Source organism: Chiloscyllium punctatum, chromosome 15 (assembly GCF_047496795.1).
Source record: "Chiloscyllium punctatum isolate Juve2018m chromosome 15, sChiPun1.3, whole genome shotgun sequence".
NCBI classification, from domain to species: domain Eukaryota; kingdom Metazoa; phylum Chordata; class Chondrichthyes; order Orectolobiformes; family Hemiscylliidae; genus Chiloscyllium; species Chiloscyllium punctatum.
The window spans coordinates 57,245,507-57,271,613 of NC_092753.1; the positions used below are offsets into that span (position 1 = coordinate 57,245,507).

General features: G+C 39.9%; 1 protein-coding gene across 2 annotated transcripts in view; it reads right to left on the reverse strand.

The window, feature by feature from the left end:
* The window catches only part of nme7 (NME/NM23 family member 7), a 145,969-nt gene that overhangs the window by 44,322 nt on the left and 75,540 nt on the right, over positions 1-26,107 (reverse strand). For both annotated transcript variants that reach the window (XM_072585193.1, XM_072585195.1), the window contains exons 7-9: positions 21,277-21,341; positions 12,294-12,362; positions 1,385-1,486 (exon numbers count right to left, since the gene is read on the reverse strand). In XM_072585193.1, coding sequence (XP_072441294.1) covers positions 1,385-1,486; positions 12,294-12,362; positions 21,277-21,341 — 236 coding nt within the window. The remainder of the gene's footprint in view (positions 1-1,384; positions 1,487-12,293; positions 12,363-21,276; positions 21,342-26,107) is intronic.

Sequence of the window (26,107 nt, forward strand, 5' to 3'; positions counted from 1 at the left end):
GCTCCAAAACAATTTTCCACTTGAAGGTAAGATTTCAGCAGGTAGGAGATTAAAAAGCAGAACCACACCACTGTTCCAACTTTTCTCCAAATGAGTATAAAGCAGGACAGCTCAAGGATATTCTCCTGACCTTTGTCAATTGTATTTAGGCCTTCACCCATCACTGCTGATATTCAACTAATGGCAGGTGGGGGTCTTATAGAAATCTAAAAACAGACTCGGTGCAGAGTAGTTGTCCCTTGCACAAAGGCACTCATGCTCTGATCGAAGACCCAGCAACAGGAAGATAGGAGGAATTAGGGAAAGGAGGGGGGCCTGCTGCTAACAACTCCTGGCCTTATATCCTGTCCTCACTTATCTTTGCCCTGGAATTCATTGATGATGTTGGGCCTCTGGCAGGTAGCAGTTATTGTTCCTACTGATCCTGCCTGCAATATATAACTGCCAGCCACTGATAGGCTGGTTGCTTTTGGGGTACAGGATTTCCATTGCTGCATTACTTGATGCATCTAAAGCCCTGTTACATTTTAGCTTATGTGCTTACCAAAAGGAGGTGGTGCGGAGGTCTCTTTGATGGTCAAGACCCTCCATGCCTGCATTAAATAACATTGTATATGCGGAATCAGTCTTACAAAGATGTTCCAACATGTTGAGTTACCACACTGCTTATCTTGCATTTAAAGAAGGCAAACAGTTCATCTTTGCTCCTTTTAAATTCACAGTTTACATTTACACATTCTTCCTGATGAATGACTGAGCCACCAGGAGATACATAAGTGTCACAGGTGACCTCACTGCCAATTTAACCTCTCCCTGTTCCCTGAGTAAGTTTTTTTTGTACAGCTTATTCAGAAAGGTGAGATTGGTAAATTATAGCAGTCTCATTGTATCAAAGCCTTTTAAGCCATAAAATTGCCTTCGCTATCTGCTTGCTCCAAGCAGATTATACAAAACACAATCCAATTAAAATGATCTTTAGGCACAATTCAGCAAGTAACTCTATTATCTCCTGACCTTTACTGGTATGGTACTTTTATAAATCTGACCTCTTCAGTTGCAAAAGGAAAATCATGGCAGATGGGTTTGTAGTGGACTGAAGCTTGATTGAAGAATACCAATTTAAATGCAAGGCCTTACCTTTCATTTTAAAGTGAATATGATCGTACCATCAATCATGATTATAAAATGAATGCTTTTCAATATGGAAACGAATACTCACTGGATGACTGTTTAAGATCAGACATTTGAAATGTAAACCTCAAAAATGCAAAATACAAGATAGTGAGGCTAAAAAACATGACATTGAATGATATGGCAAAAATATATTATAAACTTGCTATGGTATAGTAAAGTTCAGCAATCTATTCAATAACTTTTGACTTACAGGATCTGATGGTCCACAGCATTCTCTAAACACTTTCTGAATGTCATTTCCTTGGAATTCAAGTGCAAGACAAGGGCCTGAAATTAGTTCATTTACCATACCCTGTAAAAGAAACACAAAAAGTACAGGTATTGGGATTAGGTAAACAGAGATTACAGGGTTGATTAACACAGTTAGACAGATGCAGGTGGTTTGAAGTAACACCAGCAGTGCGGGTTTAATTCCTGTTCCAGCTGAGTCAAACTTAGAAATTACTTCTTTATCCTGTCCCTCTGAATGCAAACCAATAGCAAGTCACTATAATTACAAACGGCACAGAAAACAGATCATACGAAACATCGGAAGACAATGAGCCAATAATCTGTCTTTTGGAAAAAAATCTCATGAAAGAACAAACAAACAAACAAACTCGGGAGTGAATGAATGAAAAGATTGTGACAATCCCGTCCATATTACAGCCAAATTACTTCACAGATAGTTGCAAATGTTAGATGGAAAATTGAACAATTGTCAATTTAAACAATTTCCAATTGAAGATCAGTCATTTTTAGGCTTAAAATCAGACTAGAACATAGAACATAGAACAATACAGCAGAGAACAGGCCCTTCGGCCCACGATGTTGTGCCGAACATTTGTCCTAGCTTAAGCACCCATCCATGTACCTATCCAATTGCCGCTTAAAGGTCACCAATGATTCTGACTCTGCCACTCCCACAGGCAGCGCATTCCATGCCCCCACCACTCTCTGGGTAAAGAACCTACCCCTATCATCCCCCCTATACCTTCCACCCTTCACCTTAAATTTATGTCCCCTTGTAACACTCTGTTGTACTCGGGGAAACAGTTTCTGACTGTCTACTCTATCTATTCCTCTGATCATCTTAAAAACCTCTATCAAGTCATCCCTCATCCTTCGCCATTTTCCAATGAGAAAAGGCCTAGCACTCTCAACCTATCCTCATACGACCTATTTTCCATTCCAGGCAACATCCTGGTAAATCTTCTCTGCACCCTCTCCAAAACTTCCACATCTTTCCAAAGTGAGGTGACCAGAACTGCACACAGTACTCCAACTGTGGCCTAACCAAGGTCCAGTACAGCTGCAACATCACTTCACGACTCATGAATTCAATCCCTCTGATAATGAACGCTAATACACCATAGGCCTTCTTATAAGCTCTATCCACCTGAGTGGCAACTTTCAAAGATCTATGAACATAGACCCCAAGATCCCTCTGCTCCTCCACCTTACTAAAAACCCTACCGTTAACCCTGTATTTCGCATTTTTATTTGTCCTTCCAAAATGGACAACCTCACACTTGACAGGGTTGAACTCCATCTGCCACTCCTCAGCCCAGCTCTGCATCATATCTAAGTCTCTTTGCAGCCGACAACAGCCCTCCTCACTATCCACAACTCCACCAATCTTCGTATCATCTGCAATAGTAACTAGTAATAACTATTTCCAAATTGAGAGTACCTGAAACCCCAGGCAAGAACAGGGTGATTTCAGTTCACACAGATGAAGTTAGTGATATTGTAGTATTAACTACTTAGAGAAAATAAGCAACAAAAAAAACTAAACTGAAGAATCAGTGCAAAAACTGATAAACATTTCTAAAATCTTCTGTTTTGTTCAACCCCCCAACTTCGTTTTTTCTGTACCTATATACTGGTGACCTTGAAAAATAAATTTACATACATTTGGGACAAAATGTTCAATGAAATAATGACATTTACAAAATACTATTAATCAGTTGTGAAAACACATACAAAATTGAGAATCACTGCAAAGCAATAAACTGATGAGTTTTGAGCACTCACATGGGGGAGGAGTCACGATCCACAAAGGAACACCAGCATCGCTCTTGATTAGAGTTATGGTTATGTATAGCTTGGGTTCACTCCATAAACACGGAGGTATGGTGAGGAGACATGGCCTATATGAACAACCACAGCCATATGGGGAGTGAACACATGCCATGGGATTGATTCTCCAATACACTCCAGTTATGTAGTCAACTTATGTAACCTGAACCAACATCACAGCCCACCCCCATCCCACGCCAATACCACCACATCCCCAGTACATCCAAGCAGAACATATTAAAATACCTAGCCTTTATTTTTAAAGCAGATCCTACACTACTGTATAATTAATTGGAGAGAGACTGTAGGATGTTTCCCCTGTTTTCCACCTCTAGCAGTCCACAAGTGGATATGTTTAAAGAGAACAGGCATCAAGTGCTAAGACTCCTAAAAACAAATAAGATTAGATTGGATTCCCTACAGTTTGGAAACAGGCCCTTTGGCCCAACACGTCCACACCGACCCTCCGAAGAGTAACCCACCCAGAACCATTTCCCTCTAATTAATGTACCTAACACTATGGATAATTTAGCATGGCCAATTCACCTGACCTGTAGGTCTTCGGAGTGGGAGGAAACTGGAGGACCCCGAGGAAACCCACACAGGTAGAATATGCAAACTCCATACAGATAGTCACCAGAGGCTGGATTTGAACCTGGGTCCCTAGCGCTGTGAGGCAGCAGTGCTAACCACTGAGGCACCGTGCCACCCCAGACAGGTTTTCTCTCAAGTTTATAAAAAGGAAGATGGGAGCTTGGAAGTTTCTGTTGATGGATTCATAGTGGCTTACTACTAGTAGTAATAGGTTCTCATTTTGCTCCAGTCATAGTGTATCAAGCCTCTGTAGTGAAGATCTGGCCTCGTTCTACAAATCCTGTGTTGTAGGAAGCATGATGGCTAAGGAAGCATGATGGCTTCGGGCTAAATTTAAAAGCAAAACTTCAAAGCCAAGAATCTTAGGATTACTACCTGAATCACAAGCAAATTAGTGTAGGTAAGAACAGATTGTTAAATGCATGGCTCAAAGATCTCTGTGGGAACAATTACATATAGATTGAACTAATCAGATTAACAATGATAGCCTAGATGATGACTTCAACTGGTGTTTTTGGGACAGTTTCTTACATCAGCATTTTCTAGTGCCCACTAGATTTTATTAGATCTGGTAATGTTAAGTGAGATGAGATGAGTTAACTACCTTATTGTGAAGATGCCACCAGGAGCAGAGATCATGATATGTTTGAATATATTATTCAGTTTGAGGGAAAGATGGGTGAAGCTGATATTAGCATTTAAATGGTTTATGAGGGACAGGTATCTGTACTTGGGAGACTGAGAACTCTACCATTTGGATAATATTCATCTGAACTGTGCTGGAACCAATATTCTGGTGAGTCATAAAACCCTGGTTTCAGAGAGAGCCTTAAGTTACATAGTGTGGGGTGAGAAATTAAGTTTGGGAAGATGTGATAAGTTGAGCAGAGAACCAAACAGAAGGCAGGCTGCAAAAAGTTAAAGGGTTATCAGACTGTGACAGGCAGGGACAAAGTACACAAATCTAAAAGTGCACTGGGCTAAAGATTACAAAAGTTGTAAAAAGACAAAACTAGACTCTCTATATATGAATGTCTGCAACATTTGTAATAAAAAAGATTAATTTACAGTGCAATTTGAATTAATTTGTGTTCTGCGAGCCATTAGACAGACAGAAGTGCAGAATGACTATAGCCTGAACATCCAAGGATACATTACATTTAGGAAGGATAGGGAACTACAAAAGTGGAAGGGTAGCTCTGCTAATTAATGAGGACATTAGATCTTAATTCTGTAAATCAGTATATAGAATCAGTTTTGCTGGAGATGAAAAACAGTAAATGTAAGAAGTTTCTTGTGGAAGAGCTATGTAATTATCACATTGTACGAAGAGTATACTGAAAAAAAGTGGGCTTGTAAGAAGGATATGGCATTAATCATGGTGGATTTTAATTACATATAGATTGAACTAATCAGATTAACAATGATAGCCTAGATGATGACTTCACCTGGTGTTTTTGGGACAGTTTCTTACATCAGCATTTTCTAGTGTCCACTAGATTTTATTAGATCTGGTAATGTTAAGTGAGATGAGATGAGTTAACTACCTTATTGTGAAGATGCCACGAGGAGCAGAGATCATGATATGTTTGAATATATTATTCAGTTTGAGGGAAAGAAGGGTGAAGCTGATATTAGCATTTAAATACAATTAGGAGGGTATAAAAACAGAGCTGGCTAAAGGGAACTGTGAAATTAAGTTATAGGATAGGTCGGTTGAAATATAGTGGCGCACATTGAAGGTTCAGAAAAGGTTCACTTCAGTGAGTAGGAAAGAATCCAAAGGAAGGATGCACCATTCGTGGCTAACTAAGGTAGTAAAAGATAAAATCGAATTGAAAAAAAGTGTATCATGCTGCAAAAGGTGAGGGGCAAACCAGAAAAAGAGAGAGAATATAAACAATGACTTAAAGCTAGCTAAAAGAAGAACAGATTGCAATAGATTTGAAAGGTGTTTAAAAAGATATGTACAAAATGGACTGTGACATTAGCAAGTTGTTTAAAATCACTAATGGTTGCCAATTGGCATCTCACCTCCTGCCAAGCATAAACCTTGTCATGTCAGTTTGGATGAGCCTCATTACACATCTCACCTGATGCTACCACATATCTGGCTGTAGCCCATGTCACTCAGGCCCCTTTAAAGATTCCACCCATAGAATTTTACAGGATGAAATCAGGCGCTCACTCATTATGTTTATACATCAGGAGGTGTGTTACTCGCCATAGCATTCCTAGCCTCTGACCTGCTCTTGCAGCTACTGTGTTCATGTGCCGAATCCATTTGAATTTCTGGTCAATGATAACCTCCAGGATGTTGGTAGTAGGGAATTCAGTGATGGTAACACTGTTGAATGTTAAGGGGCAGTGGTTAGATCGTCTCTTGTTGATGATGGTCATAGCCTGGCATTTGTGTCACGCGAATGTTATTTGCTACTTGTCAGCTCAAGCCTGGATATTGTCCAGATCTTGTTGCATTTGGACATGGACTGCTTCAATATCTGAGGAGTCGCTAATGGTACATTGAGTGCAATCATCGCCAAACATTCCCACTTCTGACCTTATGATGGAAGAAAGGTCATTGATGAAGCAACTGAAGATGGTTGGGCTAGGACATGACTGTGAGGAACTTCTGCAGAGATGTGCTGCAGTTGAGTTGACTGACGTCCAACAACCATGACCATTTTCCTCTGTGTCAGGTACGACTCTAACCACCGGAGAATTTGCCCCCAGATTCCTAATAATTCTATTTTTGCCAGTGCTACTTGATGCCATACTTAGTCGAATGTCACCTTGATATCAAGGCTGTCACTCTCACCTCGCCTCTGGAATTTCTCTCTTTTGTCCATGTGTGAACCAAGGATATAATGAGGTCAGGAGTTGAGCGGCCCTGGCAGAACCCAAACTAGGTGTGACTGAGTAGGTTATTGCTGAGCAGGTGCTGTTTGATAGCACTGTTGATGACATCTTCTGTCACTTTACTGATGATCAAGTGTAAACTGATGAGTTGGTAATTGACCAGGTTGGATTTGCCCTGCTTTTTATATACAGGACATACTTGGGCAATTTTCCACATTCTAGGGTAGATTCCAGTGTTGTAATTATACTGCATCAGCTTGGCTAGGGGAGTGGGAAGTTCTGGAGCACAAGTCTTCAGTACTATTGCCAGGATGTTGTCAGGGCCTGCAGCCTTTGCAGTATCCAGTATCTCCAACCATTTCTTGGTATCACCTGAAGTGTTTACCTTGAGGGAAAGGGAGAGGAATTTTATTACCTACTGCTCTCAAACAAAATGCAACATTAAATAGACACAAACACAAAGTAATTTTAAATTACAATTACTTGTGTTTGTGTCTACTTAATATTGCATTTTGTTTCAGAGCAGTAGGTAATAAAATTCCTCTTCCTTTCACTCAAGAAAACCTTGCATTTTAACCCAAAAACAAAAATTGCTGGTGAAACGCAGCAAGTCTGGCAGCATCTATGTGAGGAATGCAGAGTTAACATTTGAGTCTGGTGAAGAATGCTTTCTTCCTACATATGTTGCTGAATTTCACCATCAACTTCTGTTTTCTGTTTCTGATCTCCAGCATCTGTAATTCTTGTATTCAGTATTGTATTTTGTCTCCCTCATTTGAACTCCTTAAATTACAGTTTAATTGAAGTGTGATAGCTACATGCTAATAAAGTAAAAAGAAAGCATTTGTTGCAATTGACGAAGAGAGGATTGTGGTACCAGCATTCTGCCTTTACCACAATGCATCTTCTCTTTAAGAGCAAGTTAGCTCAGTGGTGGCAGCCAACTATGATATTGGTCCTATACTGATGGGTGATGCTAGTGAAGAGAGATCAGTGACAGTGGTTTAAGAAAAATCACATCTCCATAACTTAAGTTCTTGAGAAATGAGACACCTCTCTTGTAAGATAGTTTTCAGCACATCAAGTTTTTTGACAGTAATTATGACTTTCATACCATCAAAAATTGACTTCAACCTGATTGCACCATCCCTAATGTTTTTCTGATGATTTTCAAAAGGTGACTAATATCCTGTTACAGCAACTTCATATTCTTATATGAATTTCAATATTGAAAATGTAGGCAAAGTAATTAATTTGCAGTTTGCGCAATAACAGAATGGTTTGGATCAAGGCATCTTGATATGTGTTTATCCATAAACATCTTTACTCTGGAAGTTACATTCATACCTAATGTACACATTTTTATTATAGATCTGTTGGTTCGCTGTCTAATGAAGCAAAGACAAAAAGTAGTACAGAATAGTTCTAATGTGAATTTTAGTATTATGATGTATATTTAATGTAATAAATCCAGGCATCACAGCACCAGTGACGCAAGACCACCAGCATGGATTGATTCCAGAGGTTTAGAATTGAATAAACCACTTTCTCAGTTTGAATTTACAGTATTCAAATTTTAGCATTCCGTTTCCACTTGTGAAATTGCTCCACAGATCCTGCCACCTACTGCTGATCTGGGAGGTACATTTGTGTAGTACATGGTAATATACATAAGAACTAGAAGCAGGAGTAGGCTGTCTGGCCCTTCAAGCCTGCTCCACCATTCAGTAAGATCATGGCTGATCTTTTTGTGGACTTAGGTCCACTTACCCATGCTCTAACCGTATCCCTTAATTCCTTTATTGTTCAAAAAAAAAATCTATCTTAGCTTTAAAATGTTTACTGAAGTAGGGTCAACTACTTCACTGGGCAAGGAATTCCATAGCTTTACAACCCTCTGGGTGAATAAATTCCTTCTCAATTCAGTCCTAAATCTACTCCCTCTAATCTTGAATCTATGTCCTCTTGTCCTAGTTTCACCAGCCAGAGGAAACATCCTCTCTACTTCTATCTTATTTATTCCCTTCATATTTTATGTTTCTATAAGATTCCTCCCCCCACCACCATTCTTCTGAATTCCAATGAATATAATCCCAGTCTACTCGATCTCTCATCATAAGCCAAACCCCTCAACTCTGGAATCAACTTAGTGAACCTCCTCTACACACCCTCCAGTGCCAGTACATCCTTTCTCAAGTAAGGAGACCAAAACTGCACACAGTACGCCAGGTGTGGCCTCACCAGCACCTTGTACATCTGCAACATAACCTCCCTGCTTATAAAGTCAATCCCTTTAGCAATGAAGAACAAAATTCCATTTGTTTTCCTAATTACTTGTTGTACCTACAGATCAACCTTCTGTGAATCATGCACAAAGACACCCAGGTCCCTCTCCAAAGCAGCATGCTGCACCTTTTTACCATTCAAGTAATAATCCTTTTTACTGCTACTTTTATCAAAATGGATGACTTCACATTTATTAACATTGTATTCCATCTGCTAGACCTATGCCCACTCACTCAATGTACCTATGTTCCTCTGCAAAGTTTCACAGTCCTCTGCACACTTTGCGCTGTCACTCATCTTAATGTCATCTGCCAACTTTGACACACTACATGTGGTCCCCAACTCCAAATCATCTCTATATAATAGGTCTGTACGGAGTTAATGCGCAGGCATACATATCAGTAAACCTGACGAAGGGACTAGTACAGTCATCCTTAACGAGTGTGACTGTATCAACAAAATGCATGCCATTCTTAACGATGAGTCTAAATTTATATTCATTGGACAACCTTATTCAAACGCAAACTTTAAAAAAAGCATTTGTTAGACTTGTATAACAGCAGCTTATATATAGCACTGGTTCATCCTCATGGTTTTACAGCATCTGCATATGTATGTGTTGCTTGAGACACACAAAAGTAATGTCCCTTTATGTCCTTCCTTATTTATAACTGATCTTGCACAACATGAGCTGGCCAAATGCTGGGTGAATTGCTATAAAAAATTTTAAGCTGGGATTCCAGTTACAATTAAGGATTCCTTTAAATTTATAAAGCACATGCAGGACATGCGTATCAATAGCAATCCATGTGCTCATGTGACATTGCTGGCCTATTCAGCAAAGTACCATTTAAAAGAAGCCATCGACATCTGCATTGAAGCTCAAACTCATGGTGACCTTGATCTGCAACTATTGTGTGTATTGTATGAATCAGTATTTCTTTAACGGATGAATTCAACAAATTGTGCAGTTGAGTGCAGTTTTAACAACATCATGCATGTCCAAATAGATGGTATTGCCATGGTTTCTCCACTAGACCTCACTCTCTCAAGCATCTTTGTTAGATTCTATGAGGTGAGAAATATGCCTTTGCTGAAATAACAAACAATAGCTAACCCTTGCAGGTTTCTAATTATGTAAGTAAAATATTTATTATAATTTACAATGTCTGAATTCAGTTCAACATTTAAGAATTTCACAACATGTCCATACAGAACTCAAATTCATGTTTGAAATGGAAGTCAAATAAGATCCATTTCCTTGATGCCCTCGTTAGGAAACTGGCCAGGGTTCTCTACTCTTGTCTACTACGAACCTATATTCACTGGTTAATTTACACAATAAGATTCCTACAATTCCTGCAAGGTTAGCTTCATCAGCAACCTTGTAAATAGGACACAAGCCACTTGATAATTGTGCAAGCTTGATATTAAAGTAGAGTGTATCAAAGATATTCTGCAGGATAATGGCTACCCTGAACAGATTGTGCAATATAGTGAGAAACAAACTCATGATTGGTCCGAAGCCAACATAGAAAGGCAAAGTCTTTCAAAGGTTTGAGCAACATGTGAAGCTATCTGTTTCATTCTGCTACTGTGCAGTAGAAACATGAATTCTATGCTAACAGGACAATGCCATCAAACCAAAAATATATTTTGTCTATCATACAAATTAATAATGGGGTATATGAATTTTAGTGCTAGTTCAATATTGAGTATGTCCCAAAGATTGGCTGATCATACGAAACAACATATCCTTTCAGCTGTTCACAATAAACAAAGTACTGACCATCCCCAGCCAGCACTTGCAGAACACACACCACATCCAATGTGTCCATTTGCACAATCAGAACTACTTTGCTGTGTAATCTTGAGTGTGTGAAGAATTACGTTGACTATCAGTTTAGAGTCATCAGTCAGTCTCAGTTTGGCATACTTGCATGTACTGCAAGCTATAAGTATTAATACACAGAGCTCCCTGTGCTTTGCAGACAGAACGGACATGTATACACACTGCACCTGTTTCAGCTTAACAAAATAAGTGACAGCTGGTTCAGTTCTCAGAGTAATGCTGTGACCTGTTAACCTGTCTGGTTTAAAATATAAACAAAGCATGACAGTTAACTGTCCATCAGCATGAACAGGTGCATTCTCACTAGAATGCTTTTACCAGTCAGAGTACAATTTCCAAATAAATTCAGCAATATCCTTTCACACCGTTGTTTTCCTCTTAACTTAGTATTCTTGTGAATTGTCCTGATGTGTTCAAGATGAAAAGCTTCCATAAGGCACCGAATGAAAAGTGCTGCCCTGAATATTTATACTCTTCCATGAGTTTAAAAGAATCACAGTAACAACAACACTCTCAAGTTACAAAAGAATGGATGACTGAATCAGATTATATTCCCAAAAAATGTGCCATACATTTACCTGCCCTAGCTTAAACAGATAACAGACAATATGCCACATAATGAAAAAGGACAACTTTTTCTTCACATTGAAGAAAGCTAAGTTTAATGAGTTTTTTTTTTTCGCAGTAAGCAATGATTCTAAAGAAAGATGTGGCTTTACCTCTTTTCATGTATTTTAATCCATAATTATAATAAATTATAACTGATGACAAAAAATCTATCGTGTATCAAGTAGATTAAATCAATTTAATATTAACTTGAATATAAGAAAATATAAGAAAATGCTCTATTTATGAATGTTCTTGATTGTTTGCCAGCAGATAGCGGTAAAGAAATAGATAAGAATAAAATAAGGCAATAAACATCCAAATATTCATGATTACAAAATAACTGGAATCCAATCATTTCCCAATAAATTGGGACTGGCTGAGTAAAATGATTGCCAAAGACTACTCACAAGTTACCTAAGAAATAGTTATTTTATATGCTGCCAAGTCAAAACCTTGCAGCTGAAGATGGCACCTGTGTAAAGTTTGTCCAAGTAGGAGAATGGAATTTTCCTAAGTTAATTTGTAATAATATCAATTCACTCCATACAATTCCAAATTATTAGAACACAAAAACTTGGTGCAAGTGTCTGAAATTTCTTTCTCCACCATTTCAGCAGAGGCTTAAAATAATATATCACTGAGAAATAAATGACATAAATGCAGTCTTTTAGAAAAGAAATGAAAAAAAAAGCTGGAGAAATGTACAAACATCATTTTGTGGTTCAGTCAAAAATAAAAGCTCATGCATTTTGTATTGTTTTTGCTGAAACACTCCTCTTTCTTTGCCTGTTTAAGTACTTTTAATATTCTTTCACCACATTCACCAACTTCTACTTACATTGTATTCAGAAACAACTCCTTTATACACTTCAAGGAACTCTTCTGCATTGGCTTGGTCTAGATTGAACTGTGGAAATAAGAGAAAAAATGTTTATCACCCAAGTTCGTTTTGTATCTATTTGAAAAACATTATTTCCAAAAGTGCAGAACTCCAACAGACTTTTATTGAACAAAATTGATCAGAGACCATAGATTATAATTTTAAATTACATAAAGCCAGACTAAGTTAGATAGTAGAATAGTGGATTCAGGAACAGATGACAGATCTACTCAGTGAATACAGATTCCATGAATTTATGCAAGTAAGAACTGCATTTGCTTCTGGCTGGAGTGGAAATCACCTCAGACAAAATGATTAAATTATATTAATTAAGGCCTGAGTAGTCTCCTGGACTTTTGATCATCTAAAGAGGTCAAAGAGAAGTTTTTCCAGAGTTTGTACTCTACCTGGTCTGTGTTTTTAAATTCAATTTTCCATCTCTTCCAGCATATTTCCTGGCTGTTGGATATGCTGAGGAGTGGCACATATATTGTGGCACATATTGTTGGAAGAGGCTGGATATTCCTTTTCCTATCCTCCTTTGTTGAATGTGTCTAAGTTGATACTAATTGTATAAATTATGTGTTCATTTTAGAGAGAGAAAAAAGCCTACACTGCTAACTGACCGAGCAGTGATTCTGCACAGTTACTGCCTTTGCTGTTTAAATTGATGTATCGCTGGACATCGGAGTGTGTCTCGGAAAAATTCAAAAACAGCGAAATTCACAACTGATCTTGGAGGAACCTATTTGGGAGAGGTCACAGCACAGAAACATATAAGTGAATAGCTTTAAGTATAGCCTTGCCAAAAATCGGCAATAGCGAGAAGAGTGGGTTCTTTCTTGATTATATGTTTTTATTGGGATCTGTCTCGATTAAATTTTTAAAAAACAAGTCATAAGTATTAAGTTAGCCTGGAGCAGTGTTTTATAGAGCAATAAGACAGCACTATTTTCGGGGTCTGTAGATTGGAAGGAGTGTGATATCCTCTTCTTGTCAGATGTGGGAGTTTTGAGAGTGTTTATGGGTTACTGAGGAACATATCTGCAATAAATGTTGTTGGTTGCAAATCTTATCAGATCGAATGGATCAGTTGGAGCGATAGTTAGAGGCAATGAAGAATTTACAAGAGCTTGGGGATGCAATGGATTGCAGTAATAGAAAGGGAGAAAAGCTGCAGATACAGTCAGGTAGAGGAGGTAAGCAGGTAGTACAGGAGTCTTCTGTGACTATCCTCATTTCAAACAAGTATGCTGTTTTGGAAAATGTGGGGATGATGGATTTTCAGGGGAATGAAGTACAAACAGCCAAGTTTCTGGTATCAAGACAGGCCCTAATGTAATGAGGGGTGTGTTATGTTCCAAGTGATTGATTGTATTAACGGACTCTCGAGTCAGAGACACAGATGGACGTTTCTGCAGCCAGATGTGAAAAATCAGGATGGTGTCATGCCTCCCTGATGCCAGGATCCAGGATGCCTCAAAGAGAGTGCAGAATGTTCTCAAAGGGGAGAGGGACCAGCATGAGGTCATTGTATACATTGTTACCAATTACATAGGAAGGGAGAAGGATGAGATTCTGAAGGGAGAATATAGAAAGTTAGGCAGGAACTTAAAAAGGAGGTCCTCAAGGGTAGTAATATCTGGAGCACTCCCAGTGCTACAAGCTAGAGAGGGTAGGAACAGGAGGATAGAGCAGATGAATGCGTGGCTGAGGAACTGACATATGGGAGAAGGATTCACATTTTCGGATCACTGGAATCTCATCTGGGGTCAAACTGACCTGTACAAGAAGGATGGATTGTACTTGAATTGTAAGGGGACTAATATACTGGCAGGGAGATTTGCTCTAGCTGCTCTGGAGGGTTTAAACTCATAACGGGGCGGGGTGTGTGTGTGTGGCAGGGAGACACTACAGAAAGAGATCATACTGGTACAGTTGAGAAAAGAAGCAAGTCAAATAGTCAGGGCAGGCAGGAACAAAGTTCAGAACAAGGTAGGACTGATAATTAAACTGCATGTATTTCAATGCAAAAGGCCAAACAGGGAAGGCAGATGAATTCAGGGCATGGTGAGGAACACAGAACTAGGATACCATAGCAATTACAGAAACATGCCTCAGGGATGGACAAGATTGGCAGCTTAATGTTTCTGGATACAAATGCGACAGAAAGGATAGAAATGAGGCAAGAGAGGAGGGTGCTTGGCATTTTTGATAAGGGATAGCATTATAGCTGTACTGGGGGAGGATATTCCAGGAAATACATCCAGGGAAATTATTTGGGTGGAACTGAGAAATAAGAAAGGGATGATCACCTAATTGGGATTGTATTATAGATCCCCTAATAGTCAGAGGAAAATTTAGAAACAAATTTGTAAGGAGATCTTAGTTATCTGTAAGAACAATAGGATGGTTATGGTAGGGGCTTTTAACTTTCCAAACTGGGACTGCCAAAGTGTTAAGGGTTTAGGTGGAGAGGAATTTAAGAATGTACAAGAAAATTTTCTGAGTCAGTATGTGAATGTACCTACTAGAGAAGGTGCAAAACTTGACCTACTCTTGGGAAGTAAGGCAGGGGAGGTGACTGAGGTGTCAGTGGGGGACCACTTTGGGGCCAGTGACCATAATTCTATTACTTTTAAAATAGTGATGGAAAAGGATAGACCAGATCTAAAAATTGAAGTTCTAAATTGGAGAAAGGCCAATTTTGACAGTATTAGGCAAGAACTCAAAAGCTGACTGGGGGCAGATGTTCGCAAGTAAAGGGACGACTGGAAAATGGGAAGACTTCAGAAATGAGATAACGAGAATCCAGAGACAGTATATTCCTGTTAGGGTGACAGGAAAGGCTGGTAGGTGTAGGGAATGCTGGATGACTAGAAAAATTGAGGGCTTGGTTCAGAAAAAGAAGGAAGCATATGTCAGGTATACACAGGAGAGATCGAGAGAATCCTTAGAAGAGTATAAAGGCAGTAGGAGTATACTTAAGAAGGAAATCAGGAGGGCAAAAAGGAGACATGAGATAGCTTTGGCAAATAGGGTTAAAGAGAATCCAAGGGGTTTTTACAAATACATTAAGAACAAAAGGGTAACTAGGGAGAGAATAGGGCCTCTCAAAGATCAGCAAGGCAGCCTTCGTGTGGAGCCGCAGGACATGGGGGAGATACTAACCGAGTATTTTGCATCAATGATTACTGTGGAGAAGGATATGGAAAATATAAAAATTGGGGAAATAGATGATGACATCTTGAAAAATGTCCGTATTACAGAGGAGGCAGTGCTGAATGTCTTAAAATGCATAAAGGTAGATAAATCCCCAGGATCTGATCAGGTGTACCCTAGAACTCTGTGGGAAGCTAGGGAAGTGATTGATGTACCCTTGGTGAGATATTTGTATCATCGATAGTCACAGGTCAGGTGCCAGACAACTGAAGTTTGGCTAACCTGGTACCATTATTTAAGAAAGGTGGTAAGGACAAGTATTCTTTTTGAATACAGTCATCCCAACACCCACAAATGAAGCTGCATCAAAACATTATTTCAACGAGCCAACACACACTGCAGCACAGAGGAACTACACAGAGCAGAGGAATACCACCTTTACCAGAGGAATACCACCTTTACCATGTATTCAAAAAGAATGCCAGACTATTCGGACCTGTTAGCATCACGGTAGCCCACAAACCCACCAACACACTAAAACAGCAGCTAACGAACTTGAAAGTCCCTATACAGACAACAAGCAAAACTAATGTCACTTACAAAATACCATGCAAGGACTGTAACAAACACTACATTGGACAAACAGGCAGAAAACTAGCCACCAGGATACATGAACACCAACTAGTCACAAAAAGACATGACCATCTCTCACTAGTATCCTCACATATGGATGAGGAAGGACACCACTTCGACTGGGACAACACATCCATCCTAGGACAAGCCCAACAAAGACACACACGAGAATTCCTAGAAGCATGGCATTCCAACCGGAACTCTATCAACAAACACAGCGAGTTAGACTCCATCTACCAACCTCTGAGAAAAGGAACAGGGAGTGACTTCACCACAGGAAATGTCATAACCAACCCAAAGAAACCCAAACATATAAATAGAAAGCAGGAAGCCTGAGGCCCACTGAAGATGTCACCTAGTAGGGTAATGAAACATCTGGAGATGAGCCATCCAGGTCAGCAAGCAAACCTACATCCAAAACCTCAACCTGATCTACAAATCTTCTCAAAACTCATGAATCCTCCTGCCCTGATTTGCTTTTCCAAAATGCAGTACCTAACATTTATCCAAATTAAACTCCACCTGCCACTCTTTAGCCCATTGGCCCATCTGATCAAGATCCTGTTGTACTCTGAGGTAACCTTCTTCGCTGCCTGGATTATGTTGTAGCTGTATAGGGTGTTGGTGAGGCACACCTGGAGTACTGTGTGCAGTTTTGGTCTTCTTAATTGAGAAAGGATATATTGGCACTAGAAGGGGTGCAGATTAGGTTCACAAGGTTGATTCTGGAGTTGAGAGTGTTGGCTTATGAGAGAGACTAAGTAAACTGGGATTATATTCATGGGAATTTAGAAGAATGGGGCTATTTTATAGAGACAGAAAATTATGAAGGGAATAGATCAGATAGAAGTAGAGAGGATGTTTCTACTGGCGAGTGAAACTAGGACAAGAGGCATATCCTCAAATTTAGGGTGAGAAAATTTAGGTCTGAATTGAGAAGGAACTTCTTCACCCAGAGGGTTGTGATTCTATGGAATTCTCTGCCTAATGAAGTGGTTGAGACTTCCTTAGTAAATGTTATAAAGCTAAGACAGACAATTTTTTGACCAGTAAAGGTATGGAGGGTTATGGTGGGAGAGTGGGTAATGGAGCTGAGGCCATGAAAAGATCAGCCATGAATCTTATTGAATGATGGTGCAGGCTTGAAGGACTAGACGGCCTACTCCTGCTCCTAGTTCTTATATTCTTATGTAAATATGATATATTTATTCCTAAAATGGCCTGATTCTGATCATGTGACTCATTCCCAAAGGATTTTCCAGTTCCAATTAATAAGTGAACATTCCAACGACCAGCCTGCTGCAGCTCTTGCTTGACATTTATTAATTTCAAACATTAATCATGTTATTGATCATAAACTACTTAATAGCTTTCACTTCTTTTCACCCTTTAATGAATTTCCAGATCCTTGCTTGTGCATGTCAATTGACTGTTGCCCCTACATTTGACTTTGGATTCTCCTCCTGTTCCTGACTCTATCAAGCATTCTGCCTCTCATACTCCCAAACTAAATTAGTTTCCTTCTGCTCTACGCATCAGATAAATAAAATCGGATTCTGAGATCTCAGGCAGCGGTAAATAAAACGATGTGTAAACATAATTATGTTACTTTGATATGGAAACCAAGTACACAAAATATTTTTTCAACAAAATAAGCAGAACTTTTCACTGCAGTATGAGAAAAGACACAGAACTTTAAAAATTGAACTACAGCAGGAAAATTCATGCACCTTTCAGGACAAAATATCAGTGAGCTTACCACACTTTTAGTTTTGCTATGAGATCTCATTAACACTACATTAGTAGTGCTTCAGTAGTAGCCATCTACCATCCAAACTGTACTTTTGCCATAAAAGGCCGAAAACAACTAAATGGTGTATGACTTTATGAGATCAAAATTTCAGAACTTGAGTATCTATTAACTGTGCATTCACAAATAAACTAAATATACACAAGCATTTTAGGCAAAAGAATGCCAATTATGAGTCCAAAGCTTGGAAACTAGTTATACATTTATCCATCACTGGGTCAGCAAAATGGGAAAATACAGGAAGGTTCGTGGTCTCCACACTCGTCTCTCTTTTTGCAACTCAATCCTAATAAACAGTCTTTCCTTCAATAAATTCTATTCCAAAATTACTGACACAATTTCTCTTCCCTGGCTACTGAGTAGAGCTCAATTAGATTGTTCATAACTTTGACATTTTAGGCGATGCTGAAATGAGCTTTTAACCACTTATCTACTCCATCGTCAAGACACCTATACGTTATTTGGAGCTTCAAACATCTCATCTGTATTTTGCTATTGCTCCTGAGTTATGGAGACAAATATTAAAAACAACTCCAGAAGTTGCTGGAAAAGCTCAGTGGGTCTGGCAGCTTCTGTGAAGAGAAATCAAAGTTAATGTTTCAGGTCTGGTGACACTTCTTCACAGCAGCATCTGCAGTTCTTTCAGTTTTTATTCAAAACAAGTTGTTCATTTACAATTGTAAACCACAACTACTTCTGAAACGCAGTTCCAAATTGCAGTAAATACATATTTATGAAATGTCATTAACATCCCAATCTCTTTCACACAGACATTAACAAATAGTTTGACAATCTACCACAGAAAGCAATATTGAGAAGACAGGTGGTGAAAGATCTAGCTTTTAGGGAACCTCTTAAAAAGAGAAGAGAGAGGTAAAGAAATTATGGAAAGAATTCTAGAAATTTTGAATAGGTAGCTGATGGTACAGCTGACTGAAACTGGGTTTGAACAAGAAACCAGTAGTGGATGATTGCAAAAATCTCAGAGGGTTGTAGACCGGGGGAATTAGAAGGTTGAGATTCTGAGGTAATTTTAAAGCAAGGATCAAAACTTTAAAACTGAGACATTGTGTGACTGGAATTCAATGTACGTCAGCATGGACATGTGTGATAGACAAATTAGACTTTGTGCGAATTAGAACACATCCAATGTTTTGATGAGTTTACGTTTATGAAGGGTTGAAAATGGAAGGTCAGTAAGAGAGCATTCTAATAATCAAGTCCACAGGCAGCAAAGATATATGTGTGGGTTTCAGCAGAAGAGCCAAGGCAGGTCAAAGACAGGTGAAAGTACAAAGGTAGAAACAGTTGGTCTTGACAATGAAGCAGATATATAGTCGGAAGTTCATCTCAGGACCAAATAAAACATCAAAGCTGTGAATTATGTCATTCATCTTCAGAAAACAGCTGAGGGAGGATGGAATCAGTGGGTAGGAAATGGAGATTGTTACAGAAATAGTAGCTTTAATTTTGCAAACGTTAAATTGGAGGAATCTTTTTAAACAATGGATGTTGGACAAATAGCACAACAGATCACCATCATTGGAGACAGGATGAGAGCTGGTAAATGAGGTAGGAGTTGGGCATCATCAATGTACAAGTGGAAACTGTTTCTGAATGACAACACTGAGGAGCAATATGTAGATGAGAAATTGGATAACGGTCAAAATTAGTGTGTAGTGGGATTCTCTTCAAAGGCCAGTTTCGCCCAAATACAGGTCCTATCCTCCACACTCTATTTTCATGACTCTGACAATCACAACCTTATCAATATGTATATGGTCACAAAAACCGATCAACCTGGATTCCTAGGTAGCTGCCACGATACTTCCATCACATGGCATTTAAATATAGTCACAGGCCAAGGATATGGGGTAGAGACAGAAAAATTGCAAATGCTGGAATCCAAAGTAGACAAGCAGGAGGCTGGAAGAACAGGAGGTGGAGGTGGAGAAGATGATATTTTGGGTATAATCCTTTTTTAGGAAAGGCATATGGGGTAGGCCTTTTGGGATTGAAGTGAGGAGAAACATTTTCACCCAAAGAATGGGGAGCCTGTAGCATTCTCTGTGACAGAAAGCAGCTGAGTCAAAAACATTGAATTGTTTTTAATAAGGAGTTCAATATTGTCATAGAGCTGTACAGCATGGAAACAGACCCTTTGGTCCAACTGTCCATGCTGACCAAATATCCTAAATTAATCCAGTCCTATTTGCCAGCATTTGGCCCATGTCCCTCTAAACCCTTCCTATTCACATACCCATCCAGACGCCTTTTAAATGTTGTGATTGTACCAGCCTCCATCACTTCCTCTGGTAACTCATTCCATAAACGCACAACCCTCAGTCTAAAAACGTTGCTCCTTAGGTCCCTTTTATATCTTTCCTCTCTCACCCTAAACCTATGCCTTCTAGTTTTGGACTCCCCTATCCCAGGAAAAGACCTTGGCTATTCATCCCAACTATGTCCCTCATAATTTTATAAACCTCTATAAGGTCACCCCTCAGCCTCCGACACTCCAGGGAAAATAACCCCACCCTATTCAGTCTCTCTCCGTAATTCAAATCCTCCAACCCTGGCAATATCCTTGTAAATCTTTCCTGAAGCCTTTCAAGTTCCACAAATTGCAAGGAGACCAGAATTGCATACAGTATTCCAAAAGTGGCCTAACCAATGTCCTGTACAGATGCAACATGACCTCTCAACTCCTATGCTCAATGCAATCAATAAACGCAAGCATACCATATGCCTTCTTGATCTGGGACTCCACTTTCAAGGAACCATGAACCTGCCCTTCAAGGTCTCTTTGTTCAGCAACACTCTCCAGGACCTTACCATTAAGTGTATAAGTCCTGTCCTGAATTGCCTTCCCAAAATGCAGCACCTCACACTTTTTGGGCTAAAGGGATAAAAGGGTATGGGGGGAAAAGCAGGAAGAGGCTACATAGTTGGATGTTCTGCTGTGATTGTACTAACTGGCACAGTAGGCTCAAAGGACCAATGACCTACTCCTGCTCCTACCTTTTATGTTTCTATCGTTCCTTTACCAAAAAAAATTCAGAGGATGATGGTATGGGGATATGGGCTAGCACCTCCTGGCTCAATATAGCCATTCACAGCCTACTGCATCCAAACAGATGAAATCTAGCAAGGAATATGGAGGATCACCAAATCACAATTGAGTTTGTAAAGCAATGTTTCAGTACCACTTTAGGTCCAGAAGTTCCTGGCATTAATTTCCAGAAAAATCTCCCAACTAAAGAGTAGCTTGTACAATTTTGCACACAAAATTACTGTTACATACAGTTTTTGTACAAAAATTATTCATCATCTTACCAATTGAAATGCGGTAAATTTAAATCCGCGTTCTTCAATGGCATCTAAAATCTTTCCAGCCAGACCTAGAAAAATTGCAAAATTATAAATGACAAACTTCGCAGAATATTCCACGGAAATATTACTAATTAATTTTATTTAATTAACATATAAGGAGCACATTTGACAATTACTTAATCAGAAAATCTTTTGACACTGCAAACATAATAACATTGTTTGTTAGCCAAATATGACACAAATAAGATACAAGGACTTCTCTTACTTGACTACCTCTGGTGAATTTATTTACAATTAAAACAATATATATATAATACAGAATAATCTCCAGAGAACCTGCAGGCATGTGATAATATCTAGGTACTTGGCTCATTTGCAAATTGAGCTCTTAAAATGACAACATCTAGTGATGTTCTCATCTCCTCCTCAAATTGTTGACTCACATTGCTTCATAGGACACAATAGTCAACAGGTTCATCAACCAAATGCTCATTGCTCATGCGTGAACACAGAACTTCAGAAGCAATTTCATGTTAAAAAGCATCACAGCTGAGCCTAAAGCCATCCTATCCTAATGTTAATACACAGTCATCGCTGGATAACAAAGAACCAAAGGAGATACTTTCTCGGCCATGAGTACTGAAGGTATAAATATAATCTTTAACACAATTGAAGGTTATCAAGGTTACATAATAAAGTTTCATTTATCTTGAGAGTTCATTTTTCTCTTCTCTCTTTTATCTTTCCTCTCTCATGTTGACATACGTAGACTTCACTGTCAAGAATCCTTGCCAGATCAGCTTATTTTCACATCACTACCTATAATGAGCAAGACTGTTGAAATATCCCCAATGCCAAAGCAGTAGAGATTAACGAACTCAGACTAAGAATCAAATTTGAAGTCTTCTTGCCTCAGTTATTCTTTGAATTAAATAGCAACCATTTTTGACATGCCTTATTTCTTTGATTCAGCATCTGAATTTTACAAATTATTTATGAAGCTGGTTATGTATGAACATGGTCATTGGTCAGAAATGAAAATTATTTTCAATTTGACTGCATTCGTTAACACTAGAACATGCCCAGTTGCCCGTCACTCAGTAGGGTGTAAGATAGGTGAGAAGTCAAGTTTGTTATTTGAGCGGATGCAATAGATGATGTGATCCTCTTACAAGGATGCCTTCCTTGAAGAAGCTCTCTTCCTCCCTCTACAAGGATTTCAGTGAGTCCCTCTCTCACTGCACACCCCAGGTCATCTCCTCTGCACAGAAGCTCTTCAGCCACGTTCTCAAACAGCCCAACCTCCACTCCCGGCACCTTCCCCTGCAACCGCAAGAAATGCAAAACTTGCGCCCACACCTCCCCCTTACTTCCCTCCAAGGCCCCAAGGGACACTTCCATATCCGCCACAAATTCACCTGCACCTCCACACACATCAGCTATTGCATCCGCTGCACCCGATGTGGCCTCTTCTATATTGGGGAGACAGGCCGCCTACTTGTGGAACGTTTCAGAGAACACCTCTGGGACACCCGGACCAACCAACCCAACCATCCCGTAGCCCAACACTTCAACTCCCCCTCCCACTCCACCAAGGACATGCAGGTCCTTGGACTTCTCCATCGCCAGACCATGGCGACACGACGGTTGGAAGAAGAGCGCCTCATCTTCCGCCTGGGAACCCTCCAACCACAAGGGATGAACTCAGATTTCTCCAGTTTCCTCATTTCATCTCCCCCTACCTTGTCTCAGTCAAATCCCTCGAACTCAGCACTGCCTTCCTAACTTGCAATCTTCTTCCTGACCTCTCCGCCCCTACCCCACTCCAGCCTATTACCCTCACCTTGACCTCCCTCCACCTATTGCATTCCCAACGCCCCTCCCCCAAGTCCCTCCTCCCTACCTTTTATCTTAGCCTGCTGGACACACTTTCCTCATTCCTGAAGAAGGGCTGATGCCCGAAACATCGATTCTCCTGTTCCTTGGATGCTGCCTGACCTGCTGTGCTTTTCCAGCAACACATTTTCAGCTCTGATCTCCAGCATCTGCAGTCCTCACTTTCTCCTCCCTGACTTATTACAGCACCAATCTCACAACAACGCTCTTCTTACTGCATTATTCACATCATCCATTCTTCAGTTGCAAAGAATGCTTCAGATTATTTACATTGTAAACCATGGGCACTGGTGATTTTAAACTAGCAAAGAACCACCCCAAAGCGAAATAACCTCCAAACACACACTAAACGCTGGGGGTATAACTTGCTGACAGGATTGAAGAATCATCCTACCATTAAGTGCTTGGAAAAAAACGCCAGTCAAAATAGTTAACCCATGTGAATTTTTTTGTACTTATAAGGGGCTCAAATTAAACACATTTCAACTCAGTAAAAGCAATATATCCCAAGACACATGTAGTGTCTCCCACCCGCCCTCCTCTTCTAATCAAAAAAAAGACTCTCGTGTGTTGCAAAGGTAAGGCATTTCAATTGATATTTCTTGTGTTTTGTGTGATTGTTTAAAAGTTTACTATTGGTTAGTTGAATAAGACCATAGAGAAGTACTAACAATTGTTTAACTCATAAATTTGTATAAATTAATTAAATAAGTAGAGATGGATGGACAGGTGATGTGCTGTAGCTGTATGATGTGGGAGCTGGCTGATCCCATTGTGAACGGCAGTGACCACATCCGCAACAAGTGTTGGTTACTGGAAGAACTCCGAATCAGAATTGTTGATCTGGAATCTAAGCTTCAAACACTGCGGCACATCCGGGAGGGGGAAGAGTTACTTTGTTTCAGGAGGCAGTCACATCTGGCAGATTAGGTAATTCAAATTCAGTCAGTGATCAGGAAGTGACTGTAAGTGAGGTAGGTAGGGGGATTCTGAGCTCAAGAGTGGAGGAGCCTTAAGCCCTCGACCTTGTCAAACAGGTATGAGATTTTTGCTCCCTGTATGGATGAGGAAAAGGGCTGTGGACAGAGTGAGCCAGCTGACCTCGGCACTACAGTGCAGAAGGCCATTCAAGAGTGGGGAGCAAAAAGACAAGTAGTTGTTATAGGGGATTCTATAATTAGGGGGACAGATAGTCACCTTTGCAAGCCGGATTGGGAGTCCCGCATGGTATGTTGCCTGCCCAGTGCCAGGGTGCAGGACATCTCCGAATGGCTTGAAAGGATATTGGAGCAGGAGGGGGAGGAACCAGTTGTTGTGGTCTACGCTGGCACAACAACATAGGCAAGGCTAGGAAGGAGGATCTGTTTGGGGAATATCAAACACTAGGAAAGAAATTGAAGGACAGGTCCTCGAGGGTCTTAATCTCTGAATTACTGCCCGAGCCACGAGCTATTTGGCATAGGGATAAGTAAATTAGGGAAGTAAACCCATGGCTAAGAGATTGGTGTGGGAAAGAGGATTTCCATTTCATGAGACATTGGCATCAGTTTTGGAACTGGGGCGATCTGTACCGATGGCAAAAAGGATAAATAGGGTGGTCACTAGACTTTAAACTTGTGAGTCGAGGAAGAAGGGAAAGGGAAAGGGAAAGCAACAGGGAGTATGGAGTTAAGTAGAAAGATAAGCAGCAGGTTAGCATGCGTACAGGATTTAAGTTCAAGACAGACTAGGAATGAAGCAAAAAGGAAGGTAGAGGTGATGAAAATCATGAGGATAAGAAAATTAACATTAAAGTGCTTTACCTGAATGCTCGAAGCATTCGAAACAAAGTAGATGAATTGACAGCACAAATCATCATAAATAATTATGATGTGGTAGGCATCACGGAGATGTGGCTGCAGGGGGTTCAGGACTGGCAATTAAACATCCAAGGATTTACAGCCTATCGAAAAGACATGGAGGTGGGCCCTGTTAGTTAAGAACGAAATTAAATCTATAGCATTAAATGAATAGGGTCAGATGAAGTGGAATCTGTGTGGGTGGAGTTGAGGAATGACAAAGGCAAAAAAAACATAAATGGAGTAATGTACAGACCTCCCAGCAGTGGTCAGGACCAGGGGCGCAAGGTGAACCAGGAAATAGATACGGCATGTCAGAAAGGTAAGGTCACGGTGATCATGGGGGCTTCAATATGCAAATGGGCTGGGTGAATTATGTTGCTGATGGATCCAAAAAAAAAGGGAATTCATGGAACACTTACAGGATGGCTTTATGGAACAGCTTGTGATGGAGCCCACAAGGGAGCAGGCTATTCTGGACTTAGTGCTATGTAACGAGCCTGACTTTAAGATCCTTTATAAAGTCTGGGAACAATTAGGAGGCAGCGATCAGAATATGGTAGAGTTCAGTCTGCAGTTTGAAAGAGAGAAGGCAAAAATCGGATGCAATGGTGTTCCAGTTAAATAAAGGTAATTACAGGGGCAAAAGAGAGGAACTGACGAAGATTGACTGGAAACAGAGACTGGAAGACAGTAGAGCAACAATGGCAGGAGTTTCTGGTGTAATTGAGGACACAGTACAGAGGGTTATCCCAAAGAAAAAAAAAGATTATCGGTGGAGGGGGGGAAATTAGACATCCATGGCTGATGAAGGAACTCAGGAAATGTATCACATGAAAAGAGAGAGCCTATAAAGTGGCTAAGAGCCCTGGGAATTCAGAAAATTCAGAAGACTAGAAAAACAAAAGAGGATAACAAAGAGAGAAATAAGGAAGGAGAGGATCAAATATGAAGGAAAGTTAGTCAGTAGTATTAGAAATGATAATAAAAGGTTTCTTTCAATATAAGAAACAAACACGAGGCAAAATTGATGCAAGAAGGCTAGTGATGTGAGATAAGGAAATAGCTGAAGAACTTAATCAATACTTTGTGTCAGTCTT